The sequence below is a fragment of the Pipra filicauda genome, unplaced genomic scaffold (genome assembly GCF_003945595.2).
Source record: "Pipra filicauda isolate LSUMZ 115617 unplaced genomic scaffold, ASM394559v2 scaffold462_size518177_pilon, whole genome shotgun sequence".
Lineage (NCBI taxonomy): Eukaryota > Metazoa > Chordata > Aves > Passeriformes > Pipridae > Pipra > Pipra filicauda.
In genome coordinates this window covers 226,460-237,918 of record NW_024104601.1, presented here as the reverse complement: position 1 = coordinate 237,918, position 11,459 = coordinate 226,460, and the positions used below count along the sequence as shown (strand labels likewise).

General features: G+C 48.0%; 1 protein-coding gene across 1 annotated transcript; it reads right to left on the bottom strand.

Moving 5' to 3' along the window:
- Positions 1-362: 362 nt before the first annotated feature.
- POLB (DNA polymerase beta) lies at positions 363-7,644 on the bottom strand. The gene is made up of 14 exons (XM_027744313.2): positions 7,497-7,644; positions 6,901-6,958; positions 6,764-6,830; positions 6,368-6,442; positions 6,036-6,094; positions 5,613-5,662; positions 5,248-5,299; positions 4,897-4,951; positions 4,737-4,809; positions 4,211-4,281; positions 3,798-3,884; positions 2,877-2,941; positions 2,211-2,350; positions 363-1,620 (listed from the first exon to the last, which is right to left on the bottom strand). The coding sequence occupies exons 1-14, from the start codon at positions 7,555-7,557 to the stop codon at positions 1,526-1,528; spliced, it is 1,008 nt and encodes a 335-aa protein (XP_027600114.1). The 5' UTR covers positions 7,558-7,644; the 3' UTR covers positions 363-1,525.
- Positions 7,645-11,459: the final 3,815 nt, after the last annotated feature.

Below are 11,459 nucleotides of genomic sequence, written 5' to 3'. Positions count from 1 at the left end.
CAGGCACCTGCAGTCCAGTAAAGCCCAGAGGAGAGCCAGTGAAGTGGGGAGTGCAGGGAGAGAAGACGAAAAAGAAGGGCACACTGTATACGTAGTTCAAGGAAAACAAACAAGCAAGCACTCTGAACAAGCCCTTTTTTTTTTGCACATAGAAGAATTCACAGCGTTACAGAGAGGGACTGCAAAGCCAGCGAGTTCTGCCTCGAGGCCCCGGACAAAGCTGGGCTGCCTGTGGAAGAGGATGGAGAATGCATCAGTGTAATGCTGTGTGCTGCCCAGGAAACACCTGTCAGCACGGGAAACCTGTGTTACTGCTTCGTGATCTCTTAAAATTGTAGCTAATAAATAATAACAAAACCGGATTGCACATTCATGATGGAATATTCAATTTGTTTATTCCCACTGATCATTGAAGAAAATACTAAATATATATATATATATTTTTACTATGAGGCATCAGAAGACTTCACATAGCACCAAGTTAACTTCTAGTTACCTTACATACCTTACATGCATTACTGCTGGGGAACATTCACAAAAAAATTATTAAAACTCCCAATATGAATAACAGAAGAAAATAAAGATATAATCAGAAGTACCAGCCTATAATCTCCATTACTAAGACTGATCAACACTCATTGTATAAGAACAAGTAAAAATGTGGTTGTTCTGTAAGCTTAAGTCAGATAAAAATAAGAAATAGTATTACATCCATCTTTGTTTTATGATTCAGGTCAGGTTAAGTAGTCTGACAATAAAGAATCTTTGTCCCAAATACAGCTAGCAATGCATTCTTGATGAGACCTCCTCTCATATCCAAACCAGTCCTTACCTTCCCCAACAATTAAAGAGGAGGCATAAAATAAGATCTGACAGGTTTGCACATAAAAAAGGGCAGACTGAATCTACAGGAGTGGTGGAAATGCATCAATTCCTCAGACCAAGCTGAACAAAGTGAACAAAGTACAGAGCACTGCAGTGGACAGGACTACAACCCCCCTGGTAACAAAACCCAGTCCCATGCAGCAGCAGAATGGTCACATCAGAGTACAGCCCATACTGAACGGGTTTAGAAGGAAACTGCTCATCAGGAGCTTCGAGACGCTTAACCCAGAGATAAGGAGATATAAATAGCAGTTGAAAATGGTATTCTTTAGGAGTGCTTCAGGACACGGCTCGCTTTCTCATTCTGTGGCTACACGTACACAAGATACAAAGAGAGGAGCTGGATGCCCCAACCCTGGAAACATTCAAGGTCAGACTGGGCTGGGCTCTAAGAAACCTGATTTAGTTGGAGATGTCCCTGCTCATTGCAGGGGGGCTGGACTAGAAGACACTTAAAGGTCCCTTCCAACCCAAACTATTCCATGACATCTTGCAGGATTTGATCTTCACTACACGTTCTGTACTAGTGCCATGGACTTGCTTTCAACATCAGTAACACACAGTTTTTGCAGTAACAACCAAAGTAAGACTATGCACTTCATAAGAAGCTATGAAACATCTCTCCAGGCTAGCCAGGCAATTATTCACTGCGGTCCTTTGGCTCCCGGTACTTCCACTGGATGTAGTCAAAGATGTCTTCTTCACATTCCACGGGCAGGGCCTCTCCAGCAACTCCTGCAAGTGAATTACAGATGCTGTTTGAAAGGGGGATGGTCTGTGCCATTCCAGACAAGCCAAGTGCATTGCAAGATGAAGACAAAACTGCTGTAAGTAAAGCAGACTTAAAAAATCACCCAGAAAAACCCTCACTGCTCCCCTGGCCTTTTCATACAGTGTGTAGGTGATTATTCCTATTAGTGTCAAAGGAAATAAGGTAATGAATGAACTTTGGGCCATGTGGTTGTGCAGTTAAATACATTTATAGTCATGTGCATGTGTGTATAGTCACCTCCCCTCCAAAACAAAACAACTGAAGGACGTGGCATATCCTGTGAAAAGAGTGGGAAACCCCTTATGTGCTGTGCTTGACACAGAAAAAACAATCTTTACACCAGTAAGACTTTAAGAAGATTAGGCAGCCCAAAGAGGTAACTCTGTGCCACAGCACTGCCTGTACATAAGCAGGCTCCCTCTTCTTGCTGTAATGGTGCCCAACACCAAAAAGGACACTGTAAAAACAGTGTTTATCAGAGCTATTTGCAAACCACCCAGAGATCACACCCAGCATGTGAGCAGAGGAACACTGTGCAGAGCCCCAGACTGACCAGTGACACCCAAGCGACGGATGGTGTACTCATTGATGGTGAAGCCCATCTCCAGGGCATGAGCTCTCATGTTCTTATTGAATATATCACTCCCTGTGAAGTACAGCACACCACAGTAATACTGATCCTTGGGGATAAGCCTAGAGGAAAAAGCAGAAGTGCAGACAGAGCAAATATATAACAAAAAAGCTACAAGCCACTTGAAATTCAGCCCTTCAGACACTGCTGTGGGTCTGCTTTCTGTTTATGTCCACACATCCTGCAACTCTGTACATTTGATTTTCCCCAAGCCAGATGCGAGAATGAAATGAACTAAATATCAAAGAAAGGTTCACCTGACCCAGAAGTTACTGGTGTTCAGCCACTACCTGGTTATGGTGCTTGCACTCCTGCCAAGAATTAATGTCAAAGCAGGACGGTAAAACAGGACACAATTCTGAACCTGGATAGAATGTCATGATTTAAAATACAGCATTATTGCTAATAACCTGTTGGAGATACTGGCAGTTGTACAGTGGCTTCCTCAGTGCAAAGGAATTAGAAACCCAGTAAATGCCGTGTTCTGCCAATGGAAGGAGAGATCTGACTGCAGAAGTGGATGTAAATGCCTGCTCTGCAGCAGACAGCTGCACTGGGGGTCTGGCTGGGGTTTTTTGGGTGCATTACCTGATATCAATTCTCCTGTGGGGATAGGCTGTGCCATCTTCTTTCTCTGGCAGCTGACAGACACCCTGGGAGGAAGTAAGGCAAGCAAGAAATCCAAATGAAACTAAACAGATTTGAGATCAATCTTTACCACCCCACCCTTAAAAACCCTCTAAACAATCCTCAGTTATCTGGAAAGCAAAGTTAAATTCCAGCTGATTAAATATTTCACTGGAACAGCTGGATATCTGAGTACAGTAAATCATTAGAAACTGGGGGGGTAAAGGAAGTTTTTTCTTGAGAAATCCTCTGCCTCTTTTCAGTTCAAACTGCTTTTTAATCTTCATGCAATATTTAAGTTAAAAAAGAAAAGGAAAAGCTGCGTTGTGTGCAAGGGATCTAAGAAAACTAATGTTCCTGTAATTCACTTCTTGCTTTAGGCATCCAACACAATCCCTATTATATCCTGAGTCTGGCATCTTACCCATTAAATCTGTTCTGCAGCAAAACTCACAAAAAAAAGGAGACCAAAGTGTGTTGTGTATTGGACAAAATCAGGGGAACAGAGGTCCGAGAGCACAGACAAGTGTTACCAAGGTCTCGAGGACAGAGTTAGGAAAGGGGTCACTGGTGCTGCTGAAGGAGGGAGGTTGTGCTGAAGTTCTGGGGAAATACCACCAAACCAGAGACACAACTGACCTGGTGTGGTGCAGGGTGTCAGAGCTACAGAAATATCTGTATACTTACTGAGATCTTACTGTAAGAGATTCCCTAAGAGCTAACTGTAGGAAGTTTTTATGGGAGGCAAGGGGGAGAATTAAAAATAAAATAAAATAAAATCACAATTCCAGCAGTCTAAAGAATGTATCTTGTATGTATCCCAGCTTCTGTCAGGAAAGGTAATCCCACCACAACATCCCTCACCACCAAAGAAGCCCTTACCATGAATTTGGTGTCACCTTTAGACAGCATATCTGTGACAAAGTGGACTTTTTCCAGTTGTTCCACAACTTGATGCAGAAGTTTTGACTAGGAACAATGACAACACAACAGAAATCAGTTCACAGGTAACGAGAATATCTTACCTATTTATACTAGATGGTGGCTCACATAAGTACAGGACATCACCATAAATATATGTATTATTCTACACGAGATTTGACCCCGGGGGAAAAAATGTAAGTGATTATAACTCCTCAAATTAAACATGGTGATCCAAGAGAGGAGATTAAAATTACAGTAATGAGAAGATGCAAAAAGCTGCAGTACAAGTCTGAGACTACATCTCTTCTGAATTTAAACACACCCTGGTGGAAGGAAAGCCCAGCACTGACTCACAGCAGCTGCAAACACACCTGTTTGGAGGACTGGGATGTGAAGCTCGGATGGGTCAGGAGAACATCCATATCACCACTTGACTCTGCACCTGGGCGAGGGAAAAGCACAGAAAAACCCCTCTGTGCATGACAAAGTGCACTGACATTGGTGAAATTCCATCTAACCTTTTCCTATAAACGTGTTTTTCTGGTAGAGTCACTGTTCAAGAATATTTGTTAAAAAAAAAAAAAGAGAACCTTGTTCTTCCACCAAAAAGTTTCTATCCCCCATACCTCAGAAAATTCCCCAGAATTTCCTGCTGTACTCTCTGGCAATAAGGGCAAATGTTGATCATGCAAAGCAAACAATTCACATTAGAACATACTACTCTTTATGGGGGCAGAAGCAAGGGTTCACGTGGCTGCCTCATCACTGAACTGACCCATCAAGACAATACCAAGAGGTCAGGTTCTGGCACAGACTGTCTCTGGAAGAACATCACACACAGTAAAGGGTCTTGCTTATTATCCCAAAATAAACATAACAAGATCAGAGAGTACCAACCTCGTCTAAAACTGCCACAGACCGTAGCAATATAGTTTGGGTCCAGCTTCTTTACCTCTTTCAGCACAATTTCCTGTGTAAAAAGGAAAGATGTGTGTTGGGAGGCGTCAGTCATTCACTGGCCATCAGTACCTCACATCCTGAACAAAGACATTCTTACCTGCATTTGCAGCATTTCTTCCCTTGGGATTCTTTTCTCAAAATCTTCAAAATATCTGCATATATAAAAATAAAAGTATCTAAAAGAGTGCCAGAGGTAGCATCTTAATTTTTTAGTCAATTAAATGCGTATCAGAGGAAAGAATACAACTTATGTTACTGTCACATCACAGAAAGCTCCCAACTCCCACCAAGGGGAGAGTAAAACCTCAAAACTGCAAGTCTGACAATGCTTAGAAGATGGTTTCATTATTTCCACTGCACATGAAGAGCTGCTATGAGGTGGGAGTAGTATATCATACGTTCCATCCTGGTGTCTGGAGGAGCCACTAGAAAAGCCAAGGAAGCTTACTTCAGTCCAATTCGCTGGTGGTGGGTCAGCTTGTGCTCATTTTTTCTGAGATCTAGAACAATTAAGAAAAAAAAAAAAAGAGTTACCTTAGGACTCAAAATATTACAGTAAGTTTTCAGCAATGCAAAAATGATGCACACAAAGAATACGTGAGGAGAAGACAACAAGCTCAAGGGAAGGAGTGTTAAACTGACTGTGCAGCAGCTGACAGGATGACCACAAATGCACAGAGCACTTCCCAATAGACTTAGCAGGCTACTGAAGAGCACATTTGCTATCACAGAACCCTCTGGGAGAGGCAGCACGACAAAAAAAAACACGACACATCAGTGGAGTGTGAACTGAGGCCCTAAATCTACACTTACCTTCTAAAGTCTTAATTCCTTCCTCGACAAACTTCCTAGCAGCAGCAGGACTGCAAAGAGACAAGGCAATCTGGCATCAGGAACGGCAAGAGTCTTACAACACTGAACAGGACATCCCAGTGCACTGTAACTGGCTGGGTTCTTAAAGGCCGAGTCTGAGGGCACTTGTGACCTTACCCTCTTCTCAGCATTAGGCATTTTCAGTGCATGCTTTCAGCTGGAGCCTCAAGAGAGGCAACTTCCACTGTCCTGAGACAGGACAACACCCAACCTTCTCCTTCTGTGTCCCATCTCAATTCCTCAAAGGCATTCTCAAATCCCAGCATATCCTCAACCTTTGTGCACAGTTTTTCTCAGAACTGAGAATGATTGCATTACCCACCCTCAGCCTCAAGGGTTCTAACAAAACAAAACAATTGTTACCCAATGCCAGTAACTCGTGTCAGGAAATTGATAGAAGCACTTGTATCATCTTGTCGAATCTACGAAAACAAAACAACACAAGCCAATTCCTCCTTTACTCCTTTTGCAATTAACAAAAAACCCTCTGAGAAGATAAAACAGCTTAGTCAGACTCTGCTTTGGAGGCTCACCACAAATTTCTACTTACCATACACCCTATGTTCACCATTCTTAAGACTGACCTCAATCTCTCCAGGGACAAGAACAGAAACTGTGCAAAGCAAGCAGGCTACTTTGCAAGTTCCAAAGGAAAGCAACTATTGAGAAACAGAGCACAAGGGAAAGAAACCCACCTTTTCCAATTTGCGTAGTTTTCCAGTGGATAAGAACTCATCTATCTTCTCGGCAATCTTAGCACCTACTCCATCCTAAATATTGGGGGGTGAGGACAAACAAGTTACCTTCAAAAATCACTTAAAGTCATTATATTTGGGAAGAAAAGAAAGCTCCCTAGAATTTAGAGTCCCAGAAAGAACTATGGGCCTCCCAAGACCACGACAAAATACGGGACCACAAAGGAGCACAGGAATTCCAGGCTATAACACAACTCCCTGACAGGAGTTACAGGTTCGACTCGATGATCTCAGAGATCTTTTCCAACCCGGCTGATCCCGGGATTCTGTGAAACCCCCACAGTGGCCACCTCGCCCCCGAGCCCCGGGTCCCCCCGCGGGCACCAAAATCCCTACCAGCTTCTTGGCCTCGGCGCCGCTGCGGATCTTGCTGGGGTACCGGGCGATCACCGAGGCCGCCTTCCTGCGGAAAGTGCCGGTCAGTGCCCGGGCCGGGGGGCGCGGGGGCCGCGGCGGGGCCGGGGGGGCTGTACCTGTAGGCGTTGTACTTGTGGATGGCCCGGTTCACGTTGCGCTCGTAGTTGGCCAGTTCTGCGGGAGGAGAGAGTGGTGAGAGCCCGGACACGGACACAAACACACACCCTACACACACCCCACACACACACAGACACACCAACACACAGACACACATACCCCAACCACCCACACCTACAGACACACAGACACGCACCAACACACAGACACACACACCAACACACAGACACACATACCCCAACCACCCACACCTACATAGACACACACAGACAACTACACAGACACACGCACACCCACACACACCAACCTACCCACACACACGCAGACACACCAACACACAGACACACCAACACACAGACATACATATCCCAACCCACCCACACCTACACAGACACACACACACACACACACCTACGCACAGACACACACACACAGACACACACAGACACAGACACCCCTACGCACAGACACACGCACACACAGACACAGACAGACACACAGACACACACCCTAACACCCACACACAGACACACACAGACCAACACACACCAACCCACACCCCCCCACACACACCGGGCGGGCAGGCGGCACCTACCCATGAGGAAGTCGGTGATGCCCTCGTTGGGGCTCTCCTGGGGGGCTTTCCGCTTGCTCATGGCCGGCACCGGGGGCGGCCCCGAGGGGACGGGGATGGGGTTCAGGATCGGGATGGGGTTCAGGATCGGGATGGGGTTCAGGATCGGGATGGGGTTCGGGATCGGGATCGGGACCGGTCTCGGCCCTCGCGGCCGCAGCTCCGGGAGCTCCGCGGAGCCGCCTCAGGGAGGCGCTTCCGGCCGTGTCGTCACAGCCGGCCCGGCCCCGGAGGCCTTAAACTGAGCCAAACTCCCCCTTTTACACCTTTTTCGGCGTTTAACTTGAGGCGAGACCCTTCTTTCTTTATGAAGGATCAAACTGAGGGACACACGCACCCCCTTTAGCGGCGTTTAAAGGGTTTAAATCGAGAGGAAGACAGTGACGTGGACAGGGAGACATCCCCCCCCTTCAGAGGTGTTCCCTCGCCCGCCTAATCCAGAGGAAAATAAAAGAGAAAAAAAAATGAAAGAAAAAATACAATAAAGACTAAATAATACAAATATAGAAAATAAAAATAAAATTAAAAAAATAAAAAGTCCTGGGAGAGGTCTGGGATCTACAACCATAGTAAATTAGGATTGTGAGCAGGGAAGATACCAGAATCCCGGAGCTTCCAGCCACCTGAGGAGCACATTTGCATCCCTTTGTTTATCCCACCTGTGTCTTCCCAGCATCTCCCTTTCTTTCCAGCGGGAGGGGTCTCTCTTTGAAGCCTTCCCGGCCTCAGGAATGAGCATCTCCATTCCTGGGGGTGTTTGAGGTGGCTTTTTTCAACGCTCTGTGTGTTCAGATCCTTCACACCCCCATGGAACGTGATAACCCCGAGCCGTGGGTGGGAGGATCAGCACAAGTGTGTCCCTCCAGGTGTGGGAGGTTCCCAAACTGCTCTGCCTGAACAAACCCTTCCTTTCCAGCCACCTGCACATGGAGCTGCTCCTGGGAAAGTGGCACCAGGCCCCGCTGTGTTTTGGGTTGACTCTTGTTGTGGTTTTTTCTCTGGATTCCCAGTAAAAAGGGGCAAAAATGAGGCTTTGCCTTTCCAGGCTCACACAGTGAGGACTCCTCAGGACTTCCTGTAATACAGGAATATTATCCCTTTCCAGGATAAAAAAACCAAACAACTGAGGTGGTAAAACCTGCCCCATCGTGGTGTCCCTGCCCATTAATTCAGCAAATCCTCCTGGCTGATGAGGGGGAATAATGACAAATGTCAAAACATTCCCACCTGACAGTTAGAAATGCGCATTTAGGAAGCACTCCAGTGTTTCAGCAGGATTTCTGGAGAGGGGCACTCTGTTTAGAGAGCAGACTTTTCCTTGGAAACAGCCCTGAAGGAGAACAGGGGGAGTTCAAGGGCAGACCTGGGTGTGATGTTAAAGCCACTCCCCACTGACCTGCAGCTCCGGGTGGGATTTTCCCTTCCCTGAAAAGCCAGAAGCTGCTGTTTTTATTTCAGCCTGAACCAAAACCCTTGATTTTTTCATCATTTGTCCCAGTTCAGCTGTGGAGCTGTGAACCCCTGGCGAGGTGGGGTTGGAGGAAGATGAGGGTTTCTTCCCCGACATGGATGTAAACAGGAATGCACATGGAGGGGTCGGCTTCAGAGATCCAAAATAGCTTGTTTTGGGATTTAACTAAGGCAGAACTGCCCCCTTGGAGCCTGATCCCAAATGGCTGGTGGTTCCCCTCTCCTCCGATGTCTGCTGAGAGCCAGGGATCCCACAGGGATTTGCGTGGAAGCAGGGGATGGAATGCTGGGGGTAGGTGGGCTGGTTGGGCTCCATCACAGGAGGGTTCCCAGGGACACTCTGCAACTCCAGGTGCTCCATTGCTCCAGGCCTCAGTTTCACAGACCGGAGCATCCTGGATCCTGTGGATGCAGTGGGAGAAGCCTGAGGATGCCAGGAGATGGCACCATCCTCCCGGCTGGAGCTGCCACCTCTTCCTTCAGGGAAAGGGCTGTCTAGCCCTGGAACAGGTTGCCCAGGGAATCACTAAGGATCATGGAATCATGAAGGTTGGAAAAGCCCTCTAAGGTCACTGAGTCAGGTGCCCAGGGCCACCACTAACCCATGTCCCCACGTGCCACATCCACAGGGATGTTAAATCTCCCCAGGGATAGGGACTCCACACCTGCCCAGGGCTAGGCAGCCCTTTCCATGAAGGAATTTCCCCAATATCCAACCTGAACCTCCCCTGGCACAACCTGCGGCCATTTCCTCTCAGCCCCGTGTTCTCAATCAAACAAAGGACCCACATACTGGGGGAGCCTGGGAGGGCAGAATCCCTGATTTGGGAGCATTTGGGATTTATGGAGCTGGGATGTGACGAGGGTCATCCAACAACTCACCCAAGGACATCTGTGGTGTCTGACTGAGAAGAAATGGAATTTTAATAGGAAGAAGGAACTGGATTTTAGTAGGAAATTGTTGTCCCAGTGCAGCGGGTGCCTGTGGGTGCAAGATGAACCTTCAAAAATCCCTGGCCAAAGGAGTGTGTGGGAAAATAGGGATTTTTATCCTCTTTCTTTTATATTTCTCTCCTGTTCTCTCCACAGAGCTGCTGGCACACGGATCAATAGATTGGCACCTTGACCTTGGTGCCGTCCCCATCCCAATGGATGCGGGTGGGACACCAGCACAGCGGGATTGGGGCAGGATTGGTGCAGGATCCCCCGGGCACCACCGGCCGTGCCGGGATGTCTTCCTGCTTCCCAAGCCACGGGATCTCCCCTGGACCATGAGCCGTGCCAGGATGTCTCCCAGCTCCGGAGCCAGGCTCCTGATGGATTTTTGGCGGGTTGGCCCCTGGCCGAGCCGCTTCCCCGCCGTTCAAAGGCTTTTCTTGTTCGGCGCCGGCTCCCGGAGAAGGGCTCCTTTCACAGCCGCCTTTCCGAGACAGAAATTGTCATTTTCCAAACACAGCTTCCCTTCTCCTGGCCCAGAGCCTTCCTCCTCCCTGACGTCAGCAGCCTTTGTGATGCTCTGGTGGAATTTTGTGCTCCTGGTTCTTTTCACTGGGTTTAGATATCAGGGGGTGAGGGGCAATGGGGAGGCCACGGTGGGATTCTGACGGAGCCAGGGGGTTGGCACTGGGATCTGAGCAGGTCTGGAGCCTTGGGAACCGGCACAGAGTCCTGACAGATGTGGAGAACTTTGGTTTTGAGTTTCCTGGTGTGATGGGAGAAGAAAGGGATGAATTTTTGTCATGATTATTCTCATTATTATTTCATTATCATAACTGATCATTATTGCCATTATTACCTTGTCTTTTACTAATTCCTAGGTTTTTGGGGCTGCCAAGGATTTTCCAATGTGCTCACAGAAACCAAGGTGCACGTCAGAGAGGCCATGGCTCCATGTCCCTGGAGAACTCCGGGCTCACTCAGCTCTGGTCCATCCTGAGGGGCTGAAGGCTCCTGGTGCCTTTTCCACGATGGGGAAATGAGGGTGAGGAGCTGGCACAGACATGCAGGGGGTGTTTTCCCTCTTGCGAAACCCCTGGGTGCCGTCACCTGGCCGAGACACAGTCACCACTCAGGACAACATTGCAACACAACCCCAAAATAGCAGCAATCCCCAGAAAACTAATGCCCTGCTCCCTGCCCGAATTCCCCTCCTTGCTCCAGCCCTGTCTCCTGGATCCATCGGAATGCCTGGAGGGCAGAGCTGGTGGCATCATCCCAGGGTTTGTCCCTGCAGCCCCGGTGACTCCCGGCTGTGCCCGCGCTGCTCCTGGCACTCGAAATTTTCCAGCCCTGGCCCTGGCCCAGCGTCGGGGTTTGTTTGGCAGCAGTGCAGAATCTGCTCAGTGTTGCCACCGGAGCAAAGTCTGGGTCTCTCCCGGGCTCTTCCCATGGAATGTTTGTGTTTCATCCCGATTCCCATCCCCACCCTGGTGGCTCAGCCGGGACGTGTCCCCT